The sequence below is a fragment of the Corylus avellana genome, chromosome 4 (assembly GCF_965113065.1).
Source record: "Corylus avellana chromosome 4, dhCorAvel1.hap1.2, whole genome shotgun sequence".
NCBI lineage: Eukaryota > Viridiplantae > Streptophyta > Magnoliopsida > Fagales > Betulaceae > Corylus > Corylus avellana.
In genome coordinates, this window is record NC_142493.1 from 23,607,478 (window position 1) to 23,630,060 (window position 22,583).

Here is a 22,583-nt window from a genome sequence, read left to right on the forward strand (position 1 = left end):
AAATCACCACCATTGATGGTTGGTTGTTATTTCAGAAAAAATAAATAAATAAATAAATAATGTATTGCATGTATCTGGTGCAATACCTAGCTGGGTATTGGATCTCAACCCGTCCATTCTACAGTGAAGGGTTAACAAAACCTGGCTTGGCCACTGCATGTAAAAAACTGTTTCAAGCATATTTGGTTTTTTAAGAAAATTAATTAGGACCATATATCTGCGCATCTCAGCATCTGTAGGAAACTTTTGTACATGTGTAACTGCTTCATCTTTTTATGGGCAAAAAGGAAAAAGGTAGAATACCAGCTTCCTCTTTTAAGTCACATAAGCTCAGAGATTGAGTTGGATAACAAAGCATGTTGCAGTCTGCTGAAGCGATAAGGTTTCACATGCTGGGCATGAGCATTGTGTAGGTTTCACGTGATGTGCATGCCACCTCAGAAATTGGCGATTGCCATTCTGTAGGTACAATGTATATGATGGGTTTTACCATGAGAAATGTTAGGGGTTAATATTTTATTTTTTATTTTTTAATTTAGCCTATTTCATCTCACAAATTAACAATTAAATTTGTGAACTTATATGAACCTCACATAAGTCAATGATAAATCTCACAAATCTAATAGTTGATTTATATTCCTAATTTAGATTGGGATGATGGGTCTCCTCCATATTTCTATCTGTTGGAATTGGTAACTCATATTAATATCAGTGGAAGGCTAAGTAGACGGGATCGGAGTGAGCGTCACGATAGCGACGTTCATGGCTCATATTAAAATTGATATGTTTTGCATTTTCAATTTACAAAACATTATCAAGTTTGTACATAAAATATAACATACAACAACATATATGCAGTTTATGGCCTCACTCATGTAATAAAAACGGATAGTCTTATACATACTAAATATTAAATTTTATTTGCAATTTACAATGTAATAAAAATGCATCATTATATACATACACTAAAAATAACATAAACATTACATAATTACAACAATTGTTTTTTTTTTTGACAATAACAACATTAATTACAAAATCAGAAAAACTTCTAAGACTCAGAATGTTACAAAATTTTACAAAATCAAACTCTCGTACTCACATTCTCACACTCTGTAAATACATGGTCAATGCAACTTCATTCTCGATGGTTGTGTCACACTGTGCCCTTTCAGCCTTAAGACTATTAAGAAACTATATTTCTGAATATAATGATATTCATTGTTGCCATTTCATATGGCATGTATTGATATTTATAATGTTTACAGAGTATAACAACCCGATCCTAACAACCTATTCCTAAGATAAATACATTATACAAAAGCGAAGATTAGAGATTACAAGGAGATAAGCTTATCCTTCATCTACACTTTGAATATCTATTTTATCATTAGGATCACAATTATCAATTGCTGATGTTTGAATATTTGAACGTGGAGTTGGTTTAATACATGCTTCAATATCCTCCCACAAGATCAACGAGGTAGATTGAACGTTGAGCTTGGTGCAAAAATGTTGAAACCGAGTAGAGACAATTGGTTTTGTGAGAACATCAGCAATTTGGTCTTTGCTTGGAACAATCCAAACTTGGAGAGATTTATCAACCACGCGATCATATACGAAGTGGAAATCGATTTCCACATGTTTTGTTCGATCATGGAACACCGGGTTGATAGAGAGGCAGGTTGCTCCAATATTATCACACCATAATTTCGGTGTAGATGTGACTGAAATCCTAAGATCACGGAGCAAGGCTTGAATCCACAAAATTTCGGCAGTGGTATTTGCCACGGCTTTGTATTCCGCCTCGGTACTGGATTGGGAGACCGTTGGTTGTTTCCTTGAGCTCCATTAAAATGAGATTAGACCCCAAGCAAACGCAATAGGCACCAGTGAATTTTCGATCATTAGGGTAAACAGCCAAATCCGTATCAGAGAATGCCTCAATCTGAGTAGATGTGATGTGTTGTAATAATAAGCCATGATTGACAGTGTGTTTAGGATATCTGAGAATTCTTTTAAGATATTTGAGAATTATTTTAACAGCCTAGCCAGTGAAGCTTGGTAGGATTATGCATGAATTGACACACTCGATTTACAGCAAACGCCAAGTCTAGACGAGTGAGAGAAAGGCATTGGAGAGAGCCTATCGTGCATCGATAAAGAGAAGGATCATCCATTTTATCACCAGAGAAAGCAGACAGAGAGCTCGATGATGACATAGGAGACGATATTAGTTTTGCCTCAATCATATTTGTCCGTTTTAGAAGATCCATGATGTACCGATGTTGAGTAAGGACAGTCCAGACATGAGATGAAATATTTCGACTCCAGGAGAAAAAATTCAATTTGCCGAGATCCTTGACTGCATAGTCCACACGAAGATGCCCCAGTAATTCATCTATGTGCAAACTGACTAACAGATAATAAGTTTTTGCAAATATGAGGAACACATAAGAGTTGGTTTAACAAAAATTGACAACGTGGAGTGGAGAGTGTGGCAGAACCAATATGTGATATAGACAAACCTAATCCGTTCCCAACACGTTTTTGATCGGTACCCGTATACTCTTCTGAAGACAGGTTGAGATTCATCATATTATTAGTCAGGTGATGAGTTGCACCTGTATCTGGATACCAATTTTCATCTGAGGTCAGATTTGGAGAGGAATACAACGCCTGACGAGCAGGAGAGTTGGATGGAAAGAAGGAGCCACGACCACGGTTCCCAGGGTTATGTCCACGGTAGCTAGTTTGTCCTCCAAACGAGGATCCACTGCCACAATGCTCAGGTGCACAAGCAGAAAGATGTGCAGAGGGTGAAGATAAATTTGCAGATGGGAGATTATGCTCAATCCGCATCTCGTGGGCAAGAAGATGACCGTAAATCACATCGAGAGTTAACGGATCCACTCTGGTTGTAACTGATCTAACAAACAGATCGTATTATGATCCAAGGCTAGCCAAGAGGAAAGAAAGTCTCAAAATCGTTGAGAGGTTGTCCGGCAATGGCAAGAGAATCACTCATGGTTTTGATTTTTTGAAAATGTTCAGTAATGGAAGAGTTGCCCTTTTTAGTAGTGGCCAACTGATAATGGATTTGCATCACACGTGCCCGAAATTGGGATGCAAACATAGTGAGGAGTGTATTCCAGAGAGCAAACATAATGGGACATCCAACTGCATGAATGACGAAAGGTTCTGTCAAGGTCGAGATGAGGACACTGAGGATCATTTGATCACGTTGAGTCCACACGAGAAATTCTGGATTCACGATTGTAGAAGGAGCATCTGGTGCTGTGCTTGGATTCGTGATAACCTAAGGTGGAGGAAGAGCGGAGCCATCCACAAAACAGCACGCATCTTGGCCTTTAAGATATGCTAAAATATGAGTTCTCCAAGAACTGAAATTATCCTTGGATAATTTGATATAAAGAGAAGGATTCATGTTTGGAACAGTGAAAATAGCATGTGGTGCTGGAGTTGGTTGTGTAGGTGGTATTTGACGATTGAGCCATCTAATTAAATTAGCTAATTTCTGATAAGAAAAAGACGTTGGTCTATATGAGCTCTAATACCATATTAAGACACTATATTTTTGAATATAATGATATTCACTATTGCCATTTCATATGGCTTGTATTGATATTTATAATGTTTACAGAGTATAACAACCTAATCCTAAGTTAACTACATAATACAAAAGAGAAGATAAGAGATTACAAGGAGATAAGATAAGCTTATCCTTTATCTACACTTTGAATATCTATCTTATCATTAGGCTCACAATTATCAATTGCGGATGTTTGAATATTTGAATGTGGAGTTGGTTTAACACATGCTTCAATAGACTTGCATGTCAGTCCCTCAACTTTGTCAACACTCACTACAAAAATTTTATTTTTTGGTAACGGCCCATTAGTGACATGTCAACAAGCTAAGCTTGACATGTCACTAACAGTTAGTGATGTGTCATTAGCAACGTGTGTGACAGGTTAACAAATTGGAAGTTATTAATGGGAATTTAATAATGTGTCAAACTTGATACGTTATTAAAGTTTAAAAAATAAAGAAATTTTTTTTTTTTCAAATTTTTTTTCTGGATTTTTTTTTTCAAATAATATCATGGGATCTGATTTTCAAAAATCCAAACCCAGCAGCAAATCAAAATTTAATTGAAAAAAAAAATTAATTGAACTTGGAATAGATCAATAGATTCAAACCTAGTAGCAAAAAATAAACCAGCAGCAAAAATTAATTTAAGCAAAAATTTCACTCATTGTGTGGAGTTGGAGAGTACCCAAAATCAGAAACCTACAACACCAAAGAACCAAAAAAATCAATACGTTTAAAAGCTAAGACAAATGACAAAAAAAATCAACCAGAAATATCAGAAAAATTACCCATTAGAGTATACGATGTCCGTTCCCCAAGTGAATTTAACTTGAAAAATCAAACCAAACAAACCACAAAAATTAGACCCAGAAAAATTTCAAACACCTAAACCCAGCCAAAAAAAAAAAATTCAAAATCCCAAACCCAGCAAAAAAAAAAAAATCAGATCTTCTCTTCTCTTTTTCATCTTCTTCTTATCTTCTCTTCTTTTTCTCTTCTCATTTTCTTTTTCTTCTTCCCATCTGAGCGAAGAGGGAGCTGGCATGGGGGTATACTGGGCATGAATGCGCAGAGAGAAAAAGAAATGAAAATAGAAGAAGAAAGAAGAAAGAAGAAGGTAGCGCGTGCCCGGGAGGAAGAAAAAAGAAAAAGAGAAAAAGAGGGACGTGCGTCCAATGCCCATTGGTGACGTGTGTCTAGCTGGCACGTCACCAATGGGTCACGTCACTAGTATCTTAATTTCACAAAAAAAAAAGAGATGGCAGCTTTAGTAACATGTCAAAGTTGACACGTCACCGTGTCAACTTTAACACATTACCAATTCCAAAACTGAAATATATATATATTAAAAAATATTTTTTTTTTTAAAAAGAAGGAAAATGTTAAGTGTTTTTCTAGTGTACTCCTGGTGTCCTTCTAACTATAATGTGGCTTTTAAAATCACCAATAGATTAAAAGTCAATAATGATAATTTCAAATTCAACGATAATTTTAAAAGGCACATCACAGTTGGGAGGACATCAGGAGAACACTAGAAGAACACCTAGCATTTCCCAAAAAAAAAATTTGACAAGTTATTTGGTGATGTGTCAACTTTAACACGTTACCAATTCCAAAATTTAAAAAAAAAAAAAATTTTAAAAAAAAAAATTTTAAAAAAAATTAAAAATTAAAAAATTAAAAAACATTAAAAAAAAAAAATTGACAACTTTAGTACCGTGCCAAATTTGACACACGTTACTAAATTTTTTCAGATTTTTTATTTTTTATTTTTTTAAATAAAACTTTGACAACTTTAGTAACGTACGTGTCAAGTTTAACATGTCATCATTTCGAAAACTGAAAAAAATAAAAATAAAAATAAAACTTTGATAACTTTAGTAACATGTTAAAGTTGACACATCACCAAATGATGACATGTCAACTTTGACATGTTACCAAAGACTTTAGTAACGTGTGAGAAATTGACACGTCACCAAATGGTGATGTGTGAAAAAATCCTGTACTCTAGACACATCACTAAAAGCGCTTTTTTTTTTTTTTTTGGTAGTGACTCATTCACGGTACACGTAGATTTCAGGATCAAGCCATTTAAAAAAATCACAAGATCGATCATGTTTCATATTTAATCGCAAATAAAATCAACCACTTCTTAACTACCCAGCCTGAGAAAAAACTAATATATATGTATAAAGTATCAAATACTTCTTACCTTATAATTTACACAATAATACAAAATTATATTTGGTGAAGGTTGTTATGACGCACAACTTGATTCCACATTTGCACAGTGGATTATTATATTTTGAACTGTCGAAGGAAGCCATATATTACCAACGTGGAAGTGACTACTCAGGGAGAGAGGAAGAACAAGCATTGAGGCTAGCAACGGTCGAGTGGAAGAACAATGACGATGACCACGTGAGGTGTCCTCCATTAGAATTTAATAAAAAATCATAACGGATGGTTGACATTACAATTAAAATTCTAAAATATGGGAACTTGATATTGCAAATTTTTTTAACTTTGGGAGTATGATTGCAAAAATGCCTAAATATTGGGCGCATGGTGGGTAGGTGCAGTTTTCCCATTATTTGTTTATGGGGGCTTATGTCAAAAATAGCTCATTTGGACTTCCTCCTAACTAAGTTAACCAATTAAGGTTCATAACTCACTAAATGACCCTAAACTGGTGCACCACACTTGGCCAACTTGGCCGCCATTGACCCAAAACACATCTAAGGCTCCGTTTACTTCGACGTAAAATGGTTTTCAGAAAATGATTTTCGTATTTTACGGTGTTTACTTCGATGTAAAATAGTAGTCAATGGAAAATATTTTCTTTTGGACCGAAAATTCTTCTTTAATTTTAGGAAAATGGTTTACGGTTTTGAAAACCGTAAACCATTTTCCGACTATGAGCATCTCATTCTTAAATTGATGGATCTTGCCAAGACCCGCCTAGAACCTCGTCGGGACTTGACCGGGTCCCACCCGGGACTTGACCGAGACCCGCCCGGGACCTGAGCGGGACTTGACCGAGAATAGCCCGGGACTTGACCGGGACCCGCTCGGGACTTGCCCGGGACCCGCCCGGGACATGACCGGGACCCGCCTAGGACCTGCCCGGGACTTGACCGGGACCCTCTCGGGACCCGCTCGAGACTTCACCGGGACCCGCCCAGGACCTGGCCAGGACTTGCCCTGGAACCGCCCGGGACGTAACCGAGACCTGACCGGGACCCGCCCGGGACCTGCTCGGGACTTGACCGGGACCCGCCCGGGACCTAACCGAGACTCCGGAGGGACCTGCCTGGGACCTAACCGGGACTCCGGAGGGACCTGCCCGGGACCTAACCGGGACATGACCGGGACCCGCTCGGGACTTGACCGGGACATGACCGGGACCTGCCCGGGACTTGACCGGGACCTTCTCGGGACCCGCCCGGGACTTGACCGGGACCCGCCCGGGACTTGCCCGGAAACCGCCCGGGACTTGCCCGAGACCTGACCGGGACTTGCCCAGGACCCTCCCGGGACCTAACCAGGACACGCCCGGGACCTCACCAGGACCCTCCCGGGACTTGACCGGGACCCGCCTGGGACCTGACTGGGACTTGACTGGGACCCGCCCGGGACCTGCCCGGGACCCCGGAGGGACTTGCCTGGGACCCTGGTGGGACCTGCTCGGGACCTAACCGGGACCTGACCGGTCAAGTCCTGGGCGGGTCCCAGGAAAGTCCTGGTCAAGTCCCGGGTGGGTCCCGGTCAAGTCTCAGTCAGGTCCTAGGCAAGTCCCAGTCAGGTCCCGGGCAGGTCCAACCAGGGTCCCGGCCAAGTCTCGGGCGGGTCTCGGTCAGGTCCCGAGCAGGTCCCGGTCAAGTCTCGAGCAGGTCCCGGTCAAGTCCCGGGAGGGTCCCGGTCAGGTCCCTCTGGGGTCCTGGTCAGGTCCTGGGCAGGTCCCGGGCGCGTCTCAGTCAAGTCCCTAAAGGGTCCTAGTCAGGTCCCGGGCGGGTCTCGAGTGTGTCCCGGTCAAGTCTCGGGCAGGTCCTGAGCGGGTCCCGGTCAAGTCTCGTGCAAGTCTTAGTGTGGACCTTATTGGAAAAAATATATATAAAAAATAAAATAAATAAAAAAAATATTAAAAAAAATTATTTTCCATGTGCAAGGTAAACGCCGTAAAATGTTTTCGACGGAAAATATTTTCAGGGAAAATGGATTTCCTGAAAATATTTTACGAAGGAAATCATTTTACGTCGAAGTAAACGGAGCCTAGACTTATCACTTAATAAAATTTGGACAGAAACTTTCAAGTTTAATGAAAACTTGTTCATGATACAATTTGTGAGATATCATTTAATTCCTTGGAATAGCTTTAACACCATCTAAAGGGCTATTGATTAGAAATTCTTTAACAGTCAAAAGAAAAAAAAAAAAAAAAAATTGTAAGGTTTTTGGCTATAAAAGTTTATGACAGCCCAAAATCCATGTTCATGACTCATTTTAAAATCATTTTTCATATCATTTTATAACTATGGGCTTTAGGTATGAGATCTTAAGTCATTTTTCATAAAAGATCATTATTAAAGGGGCATTATAGACTTCTCATTTTTAAAGGACAAATATTTTTCTACAAAAAAAAAAAAAAAAATATCTTGTGAACATAGACTTGAATGATTTTTAGGTTATGAAACTACAATCTTACAAAATCATGAATTTTGGTTACTAAATGACATTGTAACTTTTCATTAAAGCATAGTGATGTTCATATGTTCATACACTAGCTTGGCTATTTACAAAACCCATGGTTATCTATAGGGGTGCAAAGGCGGGCGGTTAAAAACCGCCCGCTAACCGCTATAACCGCCAACCGCTTAACCGCCTAACCGCATTAACCACTAACCGCTATAACCGCCATCTGCTTAACCGCCTAATCGCATTAACCGCTAACCGCCTAACCGCTATAACCGCCTAGCGGTTAGCAGTTATTGGGTCTACTAACCGTAACCACTAACCGCCTTTTTATATAATATATTTTTATAATTATAATTATAAAAATATTTATACATATAACATAATCACTTGATCATTAATTCACAATTTTTTTTAAAAATAATTAAATCACAATTTGAGTATTAATATATTATCACTATAATTTATATGATTATATCATATAATCACTTGATCATTAAATTACAATTTTTTTTAAAAAATAATTAAATCACAATTTGAGTATTAATATATTATCACTATAATTTATATGATTATATCACATGCGATTGATCATTAAATCATTTGATTATATAATAACAAATTATACATATATAATATGACATAACTCATAAGTATATCAATTCATACTAATACAACAATTAAATATCTAGAGACTTATTTCAAATGTATGTTATAAACTTATAAGTCTATATAAGTCTACATATGTATATGAATAATATAAACGTATAATATCAATACTTAATCATATGATTCAATGACAATTCAAATATTTCATTCAAGACTTCAAGTGAATCATATTATTAATGTACAATGATGATATGATTCGTATAATATCAAATTAAGTAATTGACATTGGATTAAACAATGACCAATGTGTTACTTATAAACACAATTTAAGTATTAATGTATTATCATTATAATTTTAATAATTTATATATTATCACTATAATTGATATGATTATATCACATGATGACTTGATCATTAAATCATATGATTATATAATAATAAATAATGCATATATAATATGACATAACTCATAAGTCATAAGTCTACAAGTTAATCATATGATTCATGTACAATGATAATTACAATTGATTCAATTGAATTAAACAATATATTACTTATAACTACAAGTCTACAATTTAATTAAAGCATTATTAAATACTTTAGGAATTTAGGATTTAGAAGATATTAAAAATACAAGAAAAAAAAATGAGGGTAAAAAAAAGCCCAAAAAGCCCTAAAGAAAGCCCAAAAAGCCAAAAAAAAAGTAAAATTTTAAAAAAGCGGTTAGCGGGCGGTTATCTATTTCGCTAACCGCTAACCGTCTAACGGTTAGCGGTTGCGGTTAGTGAAATCTATTAACCGCTAAGGCGGTTACGGTTAGCGGTTATTGCCACTAACCGTTAACCGTAATCGTCTTTGCACCCCTAGTTATCTAAGATGAGATTGGTTTAAGAGGCTGATGCATATCTTACATGCATGGGTTTAGCTATTACACGTTTTTATGAAATTGCTTGGCATGTGTTCTCTTGGGTATAAAAAGATTTAACACTATATGGACTTAGTTATCAAGTAAAGCAACATAGCCCCACACACACACACACACACACATATATATATATATATCATTACTTAAGCAAAAATTTCACCTATACGTTTTTTCTCGTTAACCACTTATGAAGGCAGTTAGGAAAAACCACTAACCACCTAGGCGGTTAGGGTTAGCGGTTTTAGGTTTTGAAAAAACCGCTAACCGCCTTTATATATATATATATATATATATATATATATACACAAATATATAAAAATGCATGAAATGATGTCGTTTTTGTGTTTAAATGCATATAAAAATACATCAAAATCTAGAAATTATGTCATATGTAGTAGTGTATTATCATATTATCATAAAAACGATATCGTTTTATTTTTTATTTTTTAACTTTTAATTTTTTCTTTAAAAAATGGTTAGCATGTAGTTATTAAGGTTAATAACCGCTAACCGCCGGTTAACGCATAGGCGGTTAGCGGAGGTGGTTACGGTTAACGGTTATAGTCAATAACTGCTAACCGTTAACCGTAACCGTATTTTCACCCCCACATATAGGTTTAAGCATAACATAACATGTTTTTTCAATATTTAAGGAATCTATCACATATAAGTGCAAATATAACATAAATAATAACTTCGAAAGAGGGAGGATGGATTATTTATAAAGTTATAATGGTGTGGTTGAAAACACTAGGAGAATTTAATAAGCTTCAATTTGCCAAAGACTGCGGAGTCTTATGAGTTAGTAAAGTATAGGAAGTGGTTTGAGCTTCTCGAGTGATAGTGTTGGAAGAAGTTGAAATGGTTGACTTAATTAATTAAGGTTAATTTTTCAAAAAAAAAAATTAAGGTTAAGAAATATTTTATACCCTATTATCTTATATGCAATGTGTCATGATTAATTAAACCATCAAATTATGAAATTCATTAGCCCTTAATTATGATCTTCTTTAAGGGGCTTTGATCCAATTTCTTACTAAGCTCACTAGGTCAATATCAATGGTTTACATACCTAAGTCCAAGATTTTAGGCTAATTCTCTTACTATGTACTAGAATGTGAGGGTGTTACAACATGAGTAATGAAAAAGTAAATTAGGTAAGAAAAGAAAGAGATAAAAGTAATTAAGAAATTTTTAGGGTTGTAGGGTAATTCGAGAAATCCTAATTCTTCCGATCAAACGACAAACATTAAAGCAAATTATACTTTTGATCTATCTCTGTTTTATTAATGAACATAGGATGCCTTATATATATATATATATAGGAGAACTCTAAAAATGAGAACATGCTCATCCTTAAAACTTCTAATAATATATAACCTAGTCCCAATAAGACTCCTAATAATAAAATAACCCTATTAATCCTAATAAGGCTCCACATAACAATGACCTTAATTATTGTGTTCTGAATCATTTTCATCCGATGTCTCTCTTCTTGGATTTTCCTTCACAGTCAGTGGCCTCAAATAGTCAAATCCCCAAGACACCCCCTTTTCCCATTTTCTTGTATTTTATTTTATTTTTTTACCTGAGCAATACTCCTTTAATTTCTTGTATTTCCATAGAAAAAGAGAGAGAGAGAGAGAATTATTGAGTCATGTAAGCTAAGTCAACTTTTGAACCCTTCTCTCTACCTTCCCAGCCACGTCTTGCCCAACTAAAATCCTAATAATACCAATTTTGACAAAAAAAGATTAGTAAATTTAGCAATATCTAAAAATAAAAAAAATAAAAAAATTGTCTTGTACAAAAGGTGAATGTGATCGTCGTCCTATATATAAGGTTATTAAAGGGTCGCTATCTTCTTTGTGTTCTTTTAATAAAAAAAAATAAAAAAAAAAGGTAGGATATGAAAAATACATAATTTTTTAATAAAATAATTTAGATAAAAAAAAATTTGTCGGCATTAAAATTGAAAAAACCAATGGGATGGTTTGATAGTAAACATGAAACAGCCCATAAAGCGCCAAATGGGACCTCTGATTCTCAGCCTCAAAGCCTTATCTATAGGCACCGACAGCCCAACTCCCCCCGGACCCCCCCCAACAGTCTCAATCCACTCACAAAGACTACTCTGTCCCGTGGGGTATCCAAAGCCAAATGTTCGCATCTCTCTCTGCCGTTGATCAAACATCTGGAAGCACCTCACTCTGCAATACACGTAATTAAGTCCCAGGAAAAGTACAAAGATGACTTTTCCTCTTCATCTTTTAATCTCATTCCTTCTTTATTGCCGGAGGGAGTGGGGCCAAGCCCTAAAAGAATCGCATTTCGTGTTCCTACAATGCAATAATAATAATAATAATAATAATTTAGAATTTATATAGTCCCTTAAATCTCCCTAGTCAATGGTGGCTAAACCCATGGCGCACGTTAATTTGGTAGCACCTAGAGAAATGCGTGAGTGAGGGCTTAACAATGACGGACGAACCTTAATTTATTAAATTCTACTTCACTATATAAAGTTAATAATTTGTACTTTATTTTCAATTTTCACATAAATATATTGTAGAGAGAAGCCTCTCAGTCTCAGATAAATTTTTTTCATATTTTTCGTTTCTCCCAAGGAAATTAAAATGATAAACTATAAATTTTATATGTTTTGATATTACATTTTAAATAAAAAAAAAACTTACAAATAAATAAAAATCCATAAAAAAAACTATGAAATTATATATATATATATATATATTGACATGTTCGTATAAGATGAGAAAAGAAATTCGAACAAGTGACTTCTATTTTTTTAAGCGTAGTCCCAATCGATTGAATTATCTCTTGAAGGCAACATAGATATTTTTTAAAACGCAGCAAAAATAACTTTTCCAATTTTATATTATAATCCAGAATTTCTACGCAAAATCCAAAGGCAAGTTCGTCAATTAGCACTCCGGAACCAAAAATTGCTCCAAAGTCCAGTCTCCTAAATCTTCGTTTCGAAGCTTTCTCTCTCTCTCTCTCTCTCTCTCTCACGTACGCACAGAAACAATTCGTTTTCAGTCACCGTAAATCCAACCGATCCAGCCCTCTGAACCTCATCTCTCTCTCTCTCTCTCTCTCTCTCTCTCTCTCTCTCTGTATAATGTCATTGAAGCCGATCAATTACGAGTTGGAGATCACGTGGCTCGGCTTCTGATCGGGGGACTCGGTGACAATCGACATTTTGAGTTCGAATGGGAACCGTGCCTTCAACGCCTAGAAGGAGCGGCAGCGCGCGGCCGCAGGACACGGCGGAGTACCTGATCGGGACCTTCGTCGGCGAGAAATCGTTCCCTATCTCCTCCGATTTCTGGCACAAACTCCTCGAGCTCCCTCTCAACCTTAACTGGCCCTCGCACCGTGTTCGGGGGGCCTGCGAGCTCTTCGGTAAGCAAATTTCCTATTAGTTTTTCTCGTAATTATTATTAATTTTCATTTCATAGCGTTTGACAGTGTAGGAATACGGTTGTTTAGAATTCGAACGCGCCCGAGCTGTATTTGTAATTCGAAGTTTCTTGTGCTTGATTAAAGGATTTTAGGTGTCAATGTGAGTGAAATATTCGAGTTGTGAATCTATAAGTGCATATACTGATTTTTTTCTCAGGAAAAAAAAGAAAAAAAGAAAAAGAAATAAAGAATAGGATGACTGATTTTTGTGCTATTCTTTAGCTTTATTAATTTATTAATTTTTCATATTTTGACTTTGGGTGTTGTTTTTTTTTGTTCTCTACCTCTATGCAGCACAAAACAACCAATACACGAAGCATCTTGCAAAGATTTTGATCCACCTTTCTTGGTGTTTGCAAGAGTGTGTTTCGGCTTCCGGTGCTCCGTCCAATGTTTACGAAAAGGCTGTTAATGCCGTCTACATCTCATCTGTTTTCTTGAAGCACTTGATCGAAAATGCCAAAAACGATGACATTGAGGAGTTATATCTGTCCCTGGATGAAAAAGAACCTATTCCAAAGGATTTTATTCAAGGTAATTGGTTTGTAATTGGGCATAACTTCTATATATTGGTTACTCTCTTTGGTTTGAAATGGTACGATTATTAATGGAAAAGATAAAAATATGTGGTGATCTTCCCGTAATGACATTTACTATATATTAGAGGCGGCACAGCTTTAATGTTTTGTTTTGAGCCTTGTCTTGTGTATTTTAGCTGCTTGTTTGATGGCTATCTTTTCTATTTATTGAAAAAAAAAAAAAAAAAAAGCATTGTGGGCCTCAAATTAATGTGTTTTATATGCAGATGAAAACATCGAGAATCTTGTTGTGCGTAGTGTGCTTAGCTTTATCAGCTCAGTAGATGTGAGGTACATGTGAGACTATTCTATTGGTTTTTGATGGTTGAAAATTATATATTTTGTTCCCCTGATTATTTGTTTGTGTCTTCACAAGTCCCAACACGTATTTCCTACACTTGGAGCTGCTTAATTTCATGCTGATTGCAATGTCGACTCAGCTTCTTTGTGGGCCATCTCCGGGACCAAAAGATGTGAACCCATTTATTGATGCAGCAATGGTTCAGGTTACAAGATTTTCAGCTTTATTAGTTAGCTCCAAATCTCCAGATATTTTCAATATATTGCTGGTGTCTTAGATTGTTACTGCTATTTTCAGGATGGCTCTTTGGTTAGTTTGGTTGTGCGAAAACTTCTGCTCAATTACATCTCTCAACCTCCCTTCAAAAGTGCAACTTATTCCATATTTTATGAAGGAAGTCAGCCTAGTGTTCTTCAAAGAGTCGGTTCTGCAGCTGGTATGCTGGTTTCTTTGATTCTCATATTCTTTCTATTTTGCTCCTACGAGCTTTAACTGGGAGTGCTACTGATAACAGATCAAATAGCATTATCTTGTGCTTTGTCTTCCATCAATTGTCCCAATCTTTTGCACCTTAATGTTTCTTTAGAATACTTTCACATCCTTTTCACCAATGCAAGATGATTTTTTTGAGCAATGTTCAAGGCTTACATCACTGACAGAAGCTTCTGTGGACATTGTACTCTTTTTCTTTGCAGCCAATTTTGTCTTATTGCCATTGAGTTATTTGGGCAGTTCAAGAGGTGAAGGTTCAAGAAGTCCATTGGCGGACTGCAGTCTCCTTGTGCTTCTTGTTCTCATTCATTATCATAAATGTGTTGTGAGCAACGAGTCCGTGACAGAGAGAATTGTTGATAGTGCTACTTCAGATTCTCTTCTGAAAGAAAATACACATTTTTCTGACAACCCTTACTGCAAGGCTTTGGAAAATGCCACGGATTTTGAATGTATGATACTAAATCTCATTTTTCAAATTTTTTTTTTTTAAATTGCCAAGGCTGTCTTTGGTAAATCAGTGCCCTGCTTTGCAGTTGACCGTATAGATGTTGAGGGGAATGCACATATTGGTCCTGTAGTGAGGTTACCTTTTGCTGCTCTGTTCGATACTCTGGGCATGTGAGTGTGTATGCTTCCTTCTGTATCAGTGTTTGAAAGTTTAGACTTACTACTTGAGTTATATCATGTGAGATTACTCTGATTTTATCTGTGCTAGAATTTATTTTTGGGTTGAAATTGGATTTACACTTTTCAGTACATAGATTTCACTTGTTTTCTGTATGTTATCTAGGTGATACAGCATTCAGTATGATAATGAATTCAATGACATTTGAATGAAGTGTACTATGTTGCACCTACCATTTGCATTCATCAGCTGACCATATTTGGTTAAAATAGACTAATTTCATTAGCTTTCTTGATTACTACCAAATGAATCTTAATTATATTTTACCTTGTGCAATGTCTGCCGTGATTTGTCTTTTATGCTGGGTAGTCAGCAATTTAGTTCACCAATCTTGTTTTAGATTATCATGCATATCTTAATAGTGTTTAGGCTACTTTCCTTCTTATCCTGGGTTCAGAGGGTTGAAACCCTAGTTCTATGAGTCATTTTTATAGCGTCAAAACCCTAGCATTTGAAATCCAGGGTTCTTTTTCAGATTCTATCTTTGCCACTAGTGACATGGAAGCTTCATTCTTAAATATATTAATATTTTGCAATCGAAAATTTGTGTGCGTAAGAACCTGATATGGTTCAAGTCACAGCCATAGTCTTTATATTCTGGAAATATAAGAAGTTCTCACATCAAACAACAGAGGAATAGGTGTTGAACATATTTTTTTAATTGGTATGTCAGATATGCACCTGGTGGGCTTTGAACTCACATCTTCACCTTTCACCCCATCTCTTATGGGGAAAGGAAGTGTCATTTGAGTTAGAGCTCATTGGCCGGTGGTAAAGAAACTTGAAGAAGCTTTGCTGAACCTTATCCTGATAAAGATAGGATTACTCTTATTTAATTTTCAACAGGAAGAACAGTAAAATATGTATCATTATTTGGCTGCTTTTATTGCTAGGTGTACCTAGATTGTTGTGGCCATAACAATGAAGGTTGGAGCTATTTGGTACTTGCTGTTATTTTTCTTGTATTATTGTTAGGAAAATGTTTCTAACTTGTAAGGATACGAATTTTATCATGTGCTTTCTCAGGGTTTTGAATTTCATTGCATTTTTTTTTTATTTTTTTTTTATGTAGTTTTTTCCCTTTGGAGCTATAATAATATTTGAAACTGAAAGTATAAGTATGGTTCTAGTTTCTCTATCTTGTACAAAAATCAGAGATCATAAGATTGTAATAATTTAGGGTTTTGATGCTGCAGGTGCTTGGCTGATGAGGCTGCTGTCCTTTTGCTTTATTCATTACTGCAGGGGAACTCAGACTTTTTGGAGTATGTCTTGGTGCGGACTGATTTGGATACATTGGTATGGAGAAGCTGTTTAAGATTTTCAAAAGTATATAAAGAATGTTATATATTTATCATATATAAGTGGTGCAAAGAGCTTATGAAAACAGTTGTTGTCACTCTCTTTAAATATTATATTTTTAGATATATCATGCAAGTACTTATCAAAAATAAAAAAAATAAAAAATATGATATAAGTAATTTGCTCACCCTTGTGCTCAATTAAGTTCTTAGATTATATTTAATCAAGCAATCTGGTGTATTGTGTTTACTACTGATGTGGCATAGGTGCGGCAAAGCCTGATTCTGGTCTATGTTTTTGTGATGAAATTAACAGTTGATGCCCATTTTGGAAGCTCTATATGATGCACCTAGGAGGACAGCTAATCAAATCTACATGTTGCTGATTATACTTCTGATACTAAGTCAGGATTCTTCATTTAATGCAAGCATTCATAAGTTGGTAAGGATTGCATCTATTTGCCATTTGGCTTTTAGATAAGGATTGAATTTAATTTAGATTGTGTGGACAGATCCTGCCTGGTGTCTCATGGTACAAAGAACGCCTCCTTCAGCAGACATCTCTTGGTTCCCTGATGGTCATTATTCTCATAAGGACTGTGCAATATAATCTGTCTAAGTTGCGGGTAAGTCTTTAATGATCCATATTGCTGATCTGCTTATGTTCTACTTTTATGGTGACTTTATTGAATACAGTGTGTGCTGTAGCAGGCTGCATCTTTAACTTGAATTGAATTCAATTATGTGAAAATCCTTTTGGAAATATTCCACCATCTGAGGCCTGAGATTTGATATAATTTATTCAATTTGCCAATGTCCATTACAAGTGTTCGTTTTGATAGTTACGTACGAGTCAAGCACCTATATGAGATTGAACTTGTGACCTTACCCTCCTTCCATTTTTTATGGTGGGAGTAGATGCTTGGTTTGAAGGCTGTTGACGTACAAATGTATTGATGGATATATCAATTCAGACCTTGTTGCTAAGGGATGACAATGTGGTGTCTTCCTTAATCTAATCCCCTAGAAAATCCTCTACCAAATAGCCCCAAACCTTGGCTGGATATTTGTACTTCACCCATACCTGCCCCTAACCAGGTTAGGTCTATCCAGAACCCGTCCTAGAGGGCTGAGACTAGATGAGTTATGCAATTAATTGCTTTCTTTGGGTTCACTAAAGAATTAATGCATATATGCACCAATGCATACTAATTCTATATAGAAGATACCAGGCAATATATCAACTGCCATCCCAACCTGAAATAGGTTTGTAATCTTAATTCTGAAACCAATCCTAGCCATAAAATTCAGTCAGTTATTTTTTCTTATAAGCGAATCCTGTCCATCCCACCTTCGACCCTTATTGGCTACTGTTCTTTGGACAAAATAGCATACCCTTCCACAGGTGTGTATGGAGGGTGAGTTCAGGGGTTCAGAGCCCGTACAAGTGTGTATGGTTGTATTTACCTATTCCGAAAAGAAAAAAAAGCCCTCTGATAGATTGAATAGTTATTTAAAAATTTGACGTTTCACAACAACATTTCAAAAACAGTTTCCATTAATGTTTTCTTATAAGCATTTCACATCAAAGATTTTGTTGATGTGTAGCTGGATATCTAACTTTTAGCAAAATTCTTCCCATTATCATTTTTAAAATGTTCTATTGTACAGGATGTTTATCTCCATACAACTTGTCTAGCAACATTGGCAAACCTGGCACCTCATGTCCACCGTTTGAGTTCATATGCATCACAGAGGCTGGTCAGCCTTTTCTTTATGCTCTCGCGCAAGTAGGTTACTTCTGTTCCTTTTTAATTTTGCCAAACTTCATACTTATGTTCATATGTCATTATCTTATGATTGTTTCCTTTAATGTAATCCTGGATTTAGGTATAACAAATTAGCAGAGCTACGAGATAATAAGGTGCATATAGCCAAAGGCGACTCAATAAACTCTCTTTCAGATGATATGGTCTGTAACAGTTACAATTACAAATTTTATGCTATTTGGATGTTGCCCCTCCTTATACTTTATTTTGTTTGGCTAAGCAAGATGATTTTTGTTGCAGTCGACAGAGTTACATATATATACGGATTTCCTGAGACTTGTTCTTGAAATTTTAAATGCAATTTTGACTTATGCCTTGCCAAGGAATCCTGAGGTATCATCTTTTGGTTGAGGATTGAAGTGAGATAAATCTTCTTTAATTTCACATTTACACCTTTCATATTTTCTGAATTCCTCACTGTATGAAATGAGGCAGGTCGTATATGCTATAATGCACAGGCAGGAGGTCTTTCAGCCATTCAAGAATCATCCACGCTTCAACGAGCTGCTTGAAAACATTTATACTGTATGCTCCCTCATATTTATTGGAAATATTTTTGTTTATTCTTTGTCTTGGCAATCTTGCATTTTGTTACATGGCAAGCTTAGGTTGTAGGTTACTTACCCAACATTGTTTGATTTTATGCTATGCTTTCCTGAGTGCATTTGAAATTCATTTTCTCTTTTGGCTCTTTAGGTATTAGATTTTTTTAATAGTCGCATGGATGCCCAAAGTACAGATGGTGAATGGTCAGTAGAGAAAGTACTACAACTTATAATTATTAACTGCCGATCTTGGCGGGGTGAGGGAATGAAGGTAATGGAAATGGAAAAAGGATGGTAGAATTAGTGGTCCAGTCTAAACTGGGAATGTTATCCAAAGGATTAACATGCCGTTGTTCTCACAGATGTTCACGCAATTACGCTTCACTTATGAACAAGAGAGTCATCCGGAAGAGTTCTTTATTCCTTACGTGTGGCAGCTAGTTTTATCCCATTGGTATTGTTCCTGCATCCTCTCCAAGTACTATTTTATAAAATTCTACTCAACTAAGCCATGATCCAACTGCGCTGCATGATCATGTTGGTTTTTGAATTTCGTAACCTCATTTGAATAATTATCACGGAGGTTCATTCCTCATTTCTAATAAACTGGAGGTCACATGTCCGTTTTAATGAATCTTGTTTTGATTTTTAGTTTTTTCATTTGTCTGCTATATGCGGTTCTTATATGTATCACTGATTCCTTTGTTCTTTCCTACTCCCTTTCTTCAGTGGATTCGGCTTCAATTCGGAAGTCATAAATTTGTTTCCAGTTGATCCACCTGTAGAAGTAAGTTTCTGGATACATTTTTATGAAGTTAACTTATAATCTAATAGTGTAGTTAGATATCTTTTCTAATAGAAGTTTAATAATTATGTTCCTTTTACTTTTAAACATGTGGGTTGAATATATACATATGCACATATATATCAAAATATAAATAAGAGTGAGAGATAGCCTTAGGAAATAGTAAGGAGCTTTTGATATATAATATATGATTTTTTTTTTTTTTTTTCAGAAATAGAACTTTGACTCTAGCTTTTTCCTAGTATGAAATATCTCTTAACAATATTGAAGCAGATGGCTAGGTGCAAGGAAATTTAGTCTAGTAATATTATAATTTTCTTTCTCTGTACTTATCAAAAAAGAAAAAGAAAAGAAATCTTCTTTCTCTTTAATGTATGCTACCGGTTTCCTTCACATTTCGTTTGATTGTTATTTTGCATGACACACTAATTCTTGGATGCAGAAGCAAGAAAATGAAGAAGTGGTAAGTAGTAAGTACCAAAATGGAGAGTTGAGCATGCACGGACTTCTCCTTGATCCGTAGGTGGTGCAATATATAATATCACCACCAGAAAGATTCATGTTAATTGGTGCATATGTAAATATATGAAATAGTAGAATATGTATTCTTCTCATTCTTTCTGTTCATATGTTTGCTACACTGTAGAGGCCCTTTTCCACACGGAAATTTGAGATAATCTATGTAATGAATAAGAGATGACGCTTATTAACCGAGAAAAGAAAATAATAATAAGAGAATTAGAGCCGATGCTCAATTCTACTTCAATACGGTTGTTGGAGCTCAATTTACTCAACTTCATTCCATTGGTTTGAGTGTATGAAGTCTTGGAGTAGTAGCAAAGTTGGATATGGATGTATTAATTCAAATTGAATTGCGATATAACGTACTATTGCAATCCATTTGTGCATTTTATAGTCAACATTAGACGCTTTGCTATATTGCAACATTAAGCATTAAATTAGATAGAATAGTATCAATTGAGCTTGTTTTACTGTCGTGCGACAATCCACGACGATTTTAGATGGATAAATGAAGAGCACCTTCAAAGGCTATTAAAATTTCTTCATTCGTTATAGATGTAAAGGTGTACGTTGAGATTTCCCATTTGAATTGATAAATTCCTATGCTTTGATTCACTGAAATTGGTTTACACTATTTACTTTCGAATTACATGGAACTATATTGTTTTATTCATCGGTTCTGAAGTAGCAAAATCTGAGTCTACACAAGGGTTCCACCCTTCACATACTCGGTGAAAGCGAGTGCAACCAAACCCAACATGGCAAACCTCCCATTCCACATCTCAGCATCTGAAGTCATAAACCCTTTTGACTTGGACTCCACGCTCACCCCTTTGAACAAAGGAATCAGAGATGCAAATGATAGCACAATGGTGGTTCCTACGAACCATGGGATCCCGCCGTTGGATATCTGAGCAAACACGTCCTGGCCCCTGGATAGCTCTACCGCCATTGCAGCAACGAAGCCAACCATGGCTAGCCTGCCATTGATCCTCTCCGGTGCGGGCCCACTGAATGCCAACACGTCAGAGAACTTCGTGCTCACCTGCTCATACCAAAACACGTTGTCAAATCAAAATGCATGGTACAACGACGGTGTACAAATGGTTATATCCTACAGCACTAGAGTTATTTCTACCTTAGGTTTAAGTGGCGCCTGTGGTATCGGTGGTGGAGTAGCCGCAACAGGTGTTGGCTGCTCTTGCTTGTCTTCCTGTAAGCCAAGGAAATGGACGGTTAGGATCATTTCTTGCACTTGGTTAAGCTATAACCTGAGAAAATAATAATAATAATAAGAGAAGCTTGAGACTCTACGTACCTCTGCCATGGACCGCACACGCACGGTAGCATTCCTAGGCAAACGTCGCACATAAGTACTGGGAAGAAACTGGTTCACCCTAGACCCAGTGGCCAAACGGGTCACAGGGGTGGCCAAGTAGGATTGCATTGCAGCCGAAGTAATCATCATGAATGCTTACTGGAACAAATGCTAAATTATGTAGTGGAGAAATGTGAACTTAGAACTAATGCCTATTTGTGAGTGTGGATATCGCACTTCCACGAGAGTACGAGTGCGTATATATAGTGTGCCAGGGCAGGCAGAGGGGTGGATATTTAGGATCCACGTCCTCCTATATACATTTTGAAAAGCTCATTGGTTCACGTGGGTTCGTTTGTCCACACATGATGCTGTAAGCGGCGTGGCCCTCAAAAGCACCGCTGCATTCCACTTTGTGAGTTTGTGGCCAAAATGGTTCCAAGCTTTCTCTTTTCAACGGACTAGTACATTCCAGATTTTACCCCTCACAGATTATGTGGCTCAGTTTTCTGTTGTTGGCCAATGGGGCTAATTTTATCTAGAATAGAATTAATTGAAGGGTTAAATACCTCATACTTTTTTGGGGTTTTGTTAACTTTATTATTATTTTTTTTTGGAATTTCATTTTTATCACAGGAAGTTCTTGTGATTTTGATAATAGACCAAGTTAATCATCCGTCAGTTAACCGTTAGTTGACTTAACGGAATTCCACGTAGACCAATCAAATGTTGACATGTGACACCTATTTAATTTTTTTTTTTAATTAAAAAAAATGTATTTTCGAAAAAAAAAAAAAACAAACAAACAAAAAAGAAAAGAAAAACAATTGGGGGTGGCTCGGCCACCCCCTTGGCCATTTGGGGGTGGCCGACCAT

General features: G+C 36.4%; 2 protein-coding genes across 5 annotated transcripts; one reads left to right on the forward strand and one right to left on the reverse strand.

Annotated features, from left to right (window-relative positions):
* The first annotated feature begins 12,762 nt into the window (after positions 1-12,762).
* LOC132178663 (dyggve-melchior-clausen syndrome protein) lies at positions 12,763-20,633 on the forward strand. Of its 3 annotated transcripts, none has more exons than XM_088515829.1 (18): positions 12,763-13,268; positions 13,623-13,862; positions 14,134-14,197; positions 14,283-14,412; positions 14,505-14,643; positions 14,903-15,151; positions 15,236-15,320; positions 16,584-16,686; positions 17,005-17,130; positions 17,201-17,314; positions 18,360-18,478; positions 18,579-18,612; positions 18,758-18,850; positions 18,953-19,042; positions 19,214-19,333; positions 19,425-19,516; positions 19,792-19,849; positions 20,310-20,633. In XM_088515829.1, the coding sequence occupies exons 1-18, from the start codon at positions 13,076-13,078 to the stop codon at positions 20,388-20,390; spliced, it is 2,130 nt and encodes a 709-aa protein (XP_088371955.1). In that variant the 5' UTR covers positions 12,763-13,075; the 3' UTR covers positions 20,391-20,633. The 3 variants fall into 3 exon arrangements, with proteins under 3 accessions (XP_088371955.1, XP_088371956.1, XP_059447133.1); XM_059591150.2 differs by having other exon boundaries at positions 12,764-13,268; positions 18,579-18,660; XM_088515830.1 differs by lacking the exon at positions 19,792-19,849 and having other exon boundaries at positions 18,579-18,660; positions 20,310-20,397.
* Positions 20,634-21,035: 402 nt separating this feature from the next.
* On the reverse strand, positions 21,036-21,949 carry LOC132178665 (early light-induced protein, chloroplastic-like). 2 transcript variants are annotated; one of them, XM_059591153.2, is made up of 3 exons: positions 21,708-21,949; positions 21,528-21,602; positions 21,036-21,437 (listed from the first exon to the last, which is right to left on the reverse strand). In XM_059591153.2, the coding sequence occupies exons 1-3, from the start codon at positions 21,855-21,857 to the stop codon at positions 21,090-21,092; spliced, it is 573 nt and encodes a 190-aa protein (XP_059447136.2). In that variant the 5' UTR covers positions 21,858-21,949; the 3' UTR covers positions 21,036-21,089. The 2 variants fall into 2 exon arrangements, with proteins under 2 accessions (XP_059447136.2, XP_059447137.2); XM_059591154.2 differs by having other exon boundaries at positions 21,036-21,434; positions 21,708-21,947.
* Positions 21,950-22,583: the final 634 nt, after the last annotated feature.

Bases quoted from the DNA above. Each gene is read 5' to 3' on its own strand.
- LOC132178665 (XM_059591153.2), bottom strand. From the start codon at position 21,857: ATGATGATTACTTCGGCTGCAATGCAATCCTACTTGGCCACCCCTGTG. The intron at 21,603-21,707 runs GTACGTAGAGTC...CTTGGCTTACAG, and splicing joins GTGTGCGGTCCATGGCAGAG to GAAGACAAGCAAGAGCAGCC. The intron at 21,438-21,527 runs GTAGAAATAACT...TTTTGGTATGAG, and splicing joins AGGCGCCACTTAAACCTAAG to CAGGTGAGCACGAAGTTCTC.
- LOC132178663 (XM_059591150.2), top strand. From the start codon at position 13,076: ATGGGAACCGTGCCTTCAACGCCTAGAAGGAGCGGCAGCGCGCGGCCG. The intron at 14,198-14,282 runs GTACATGTGAGA...TGTCTTCACAAG, and splicing joins ATCAGCTCAGTAGATGTGAG to TCCCAACACGTATTTCCTAC. The intron at 18,479-18,578 runs GTAGGTTACTTC...TCCTGGATTTAG, and splicing joins TTCTTTATGCTCTCGCGCAA to GTATAACAAATTAGCAGAGC.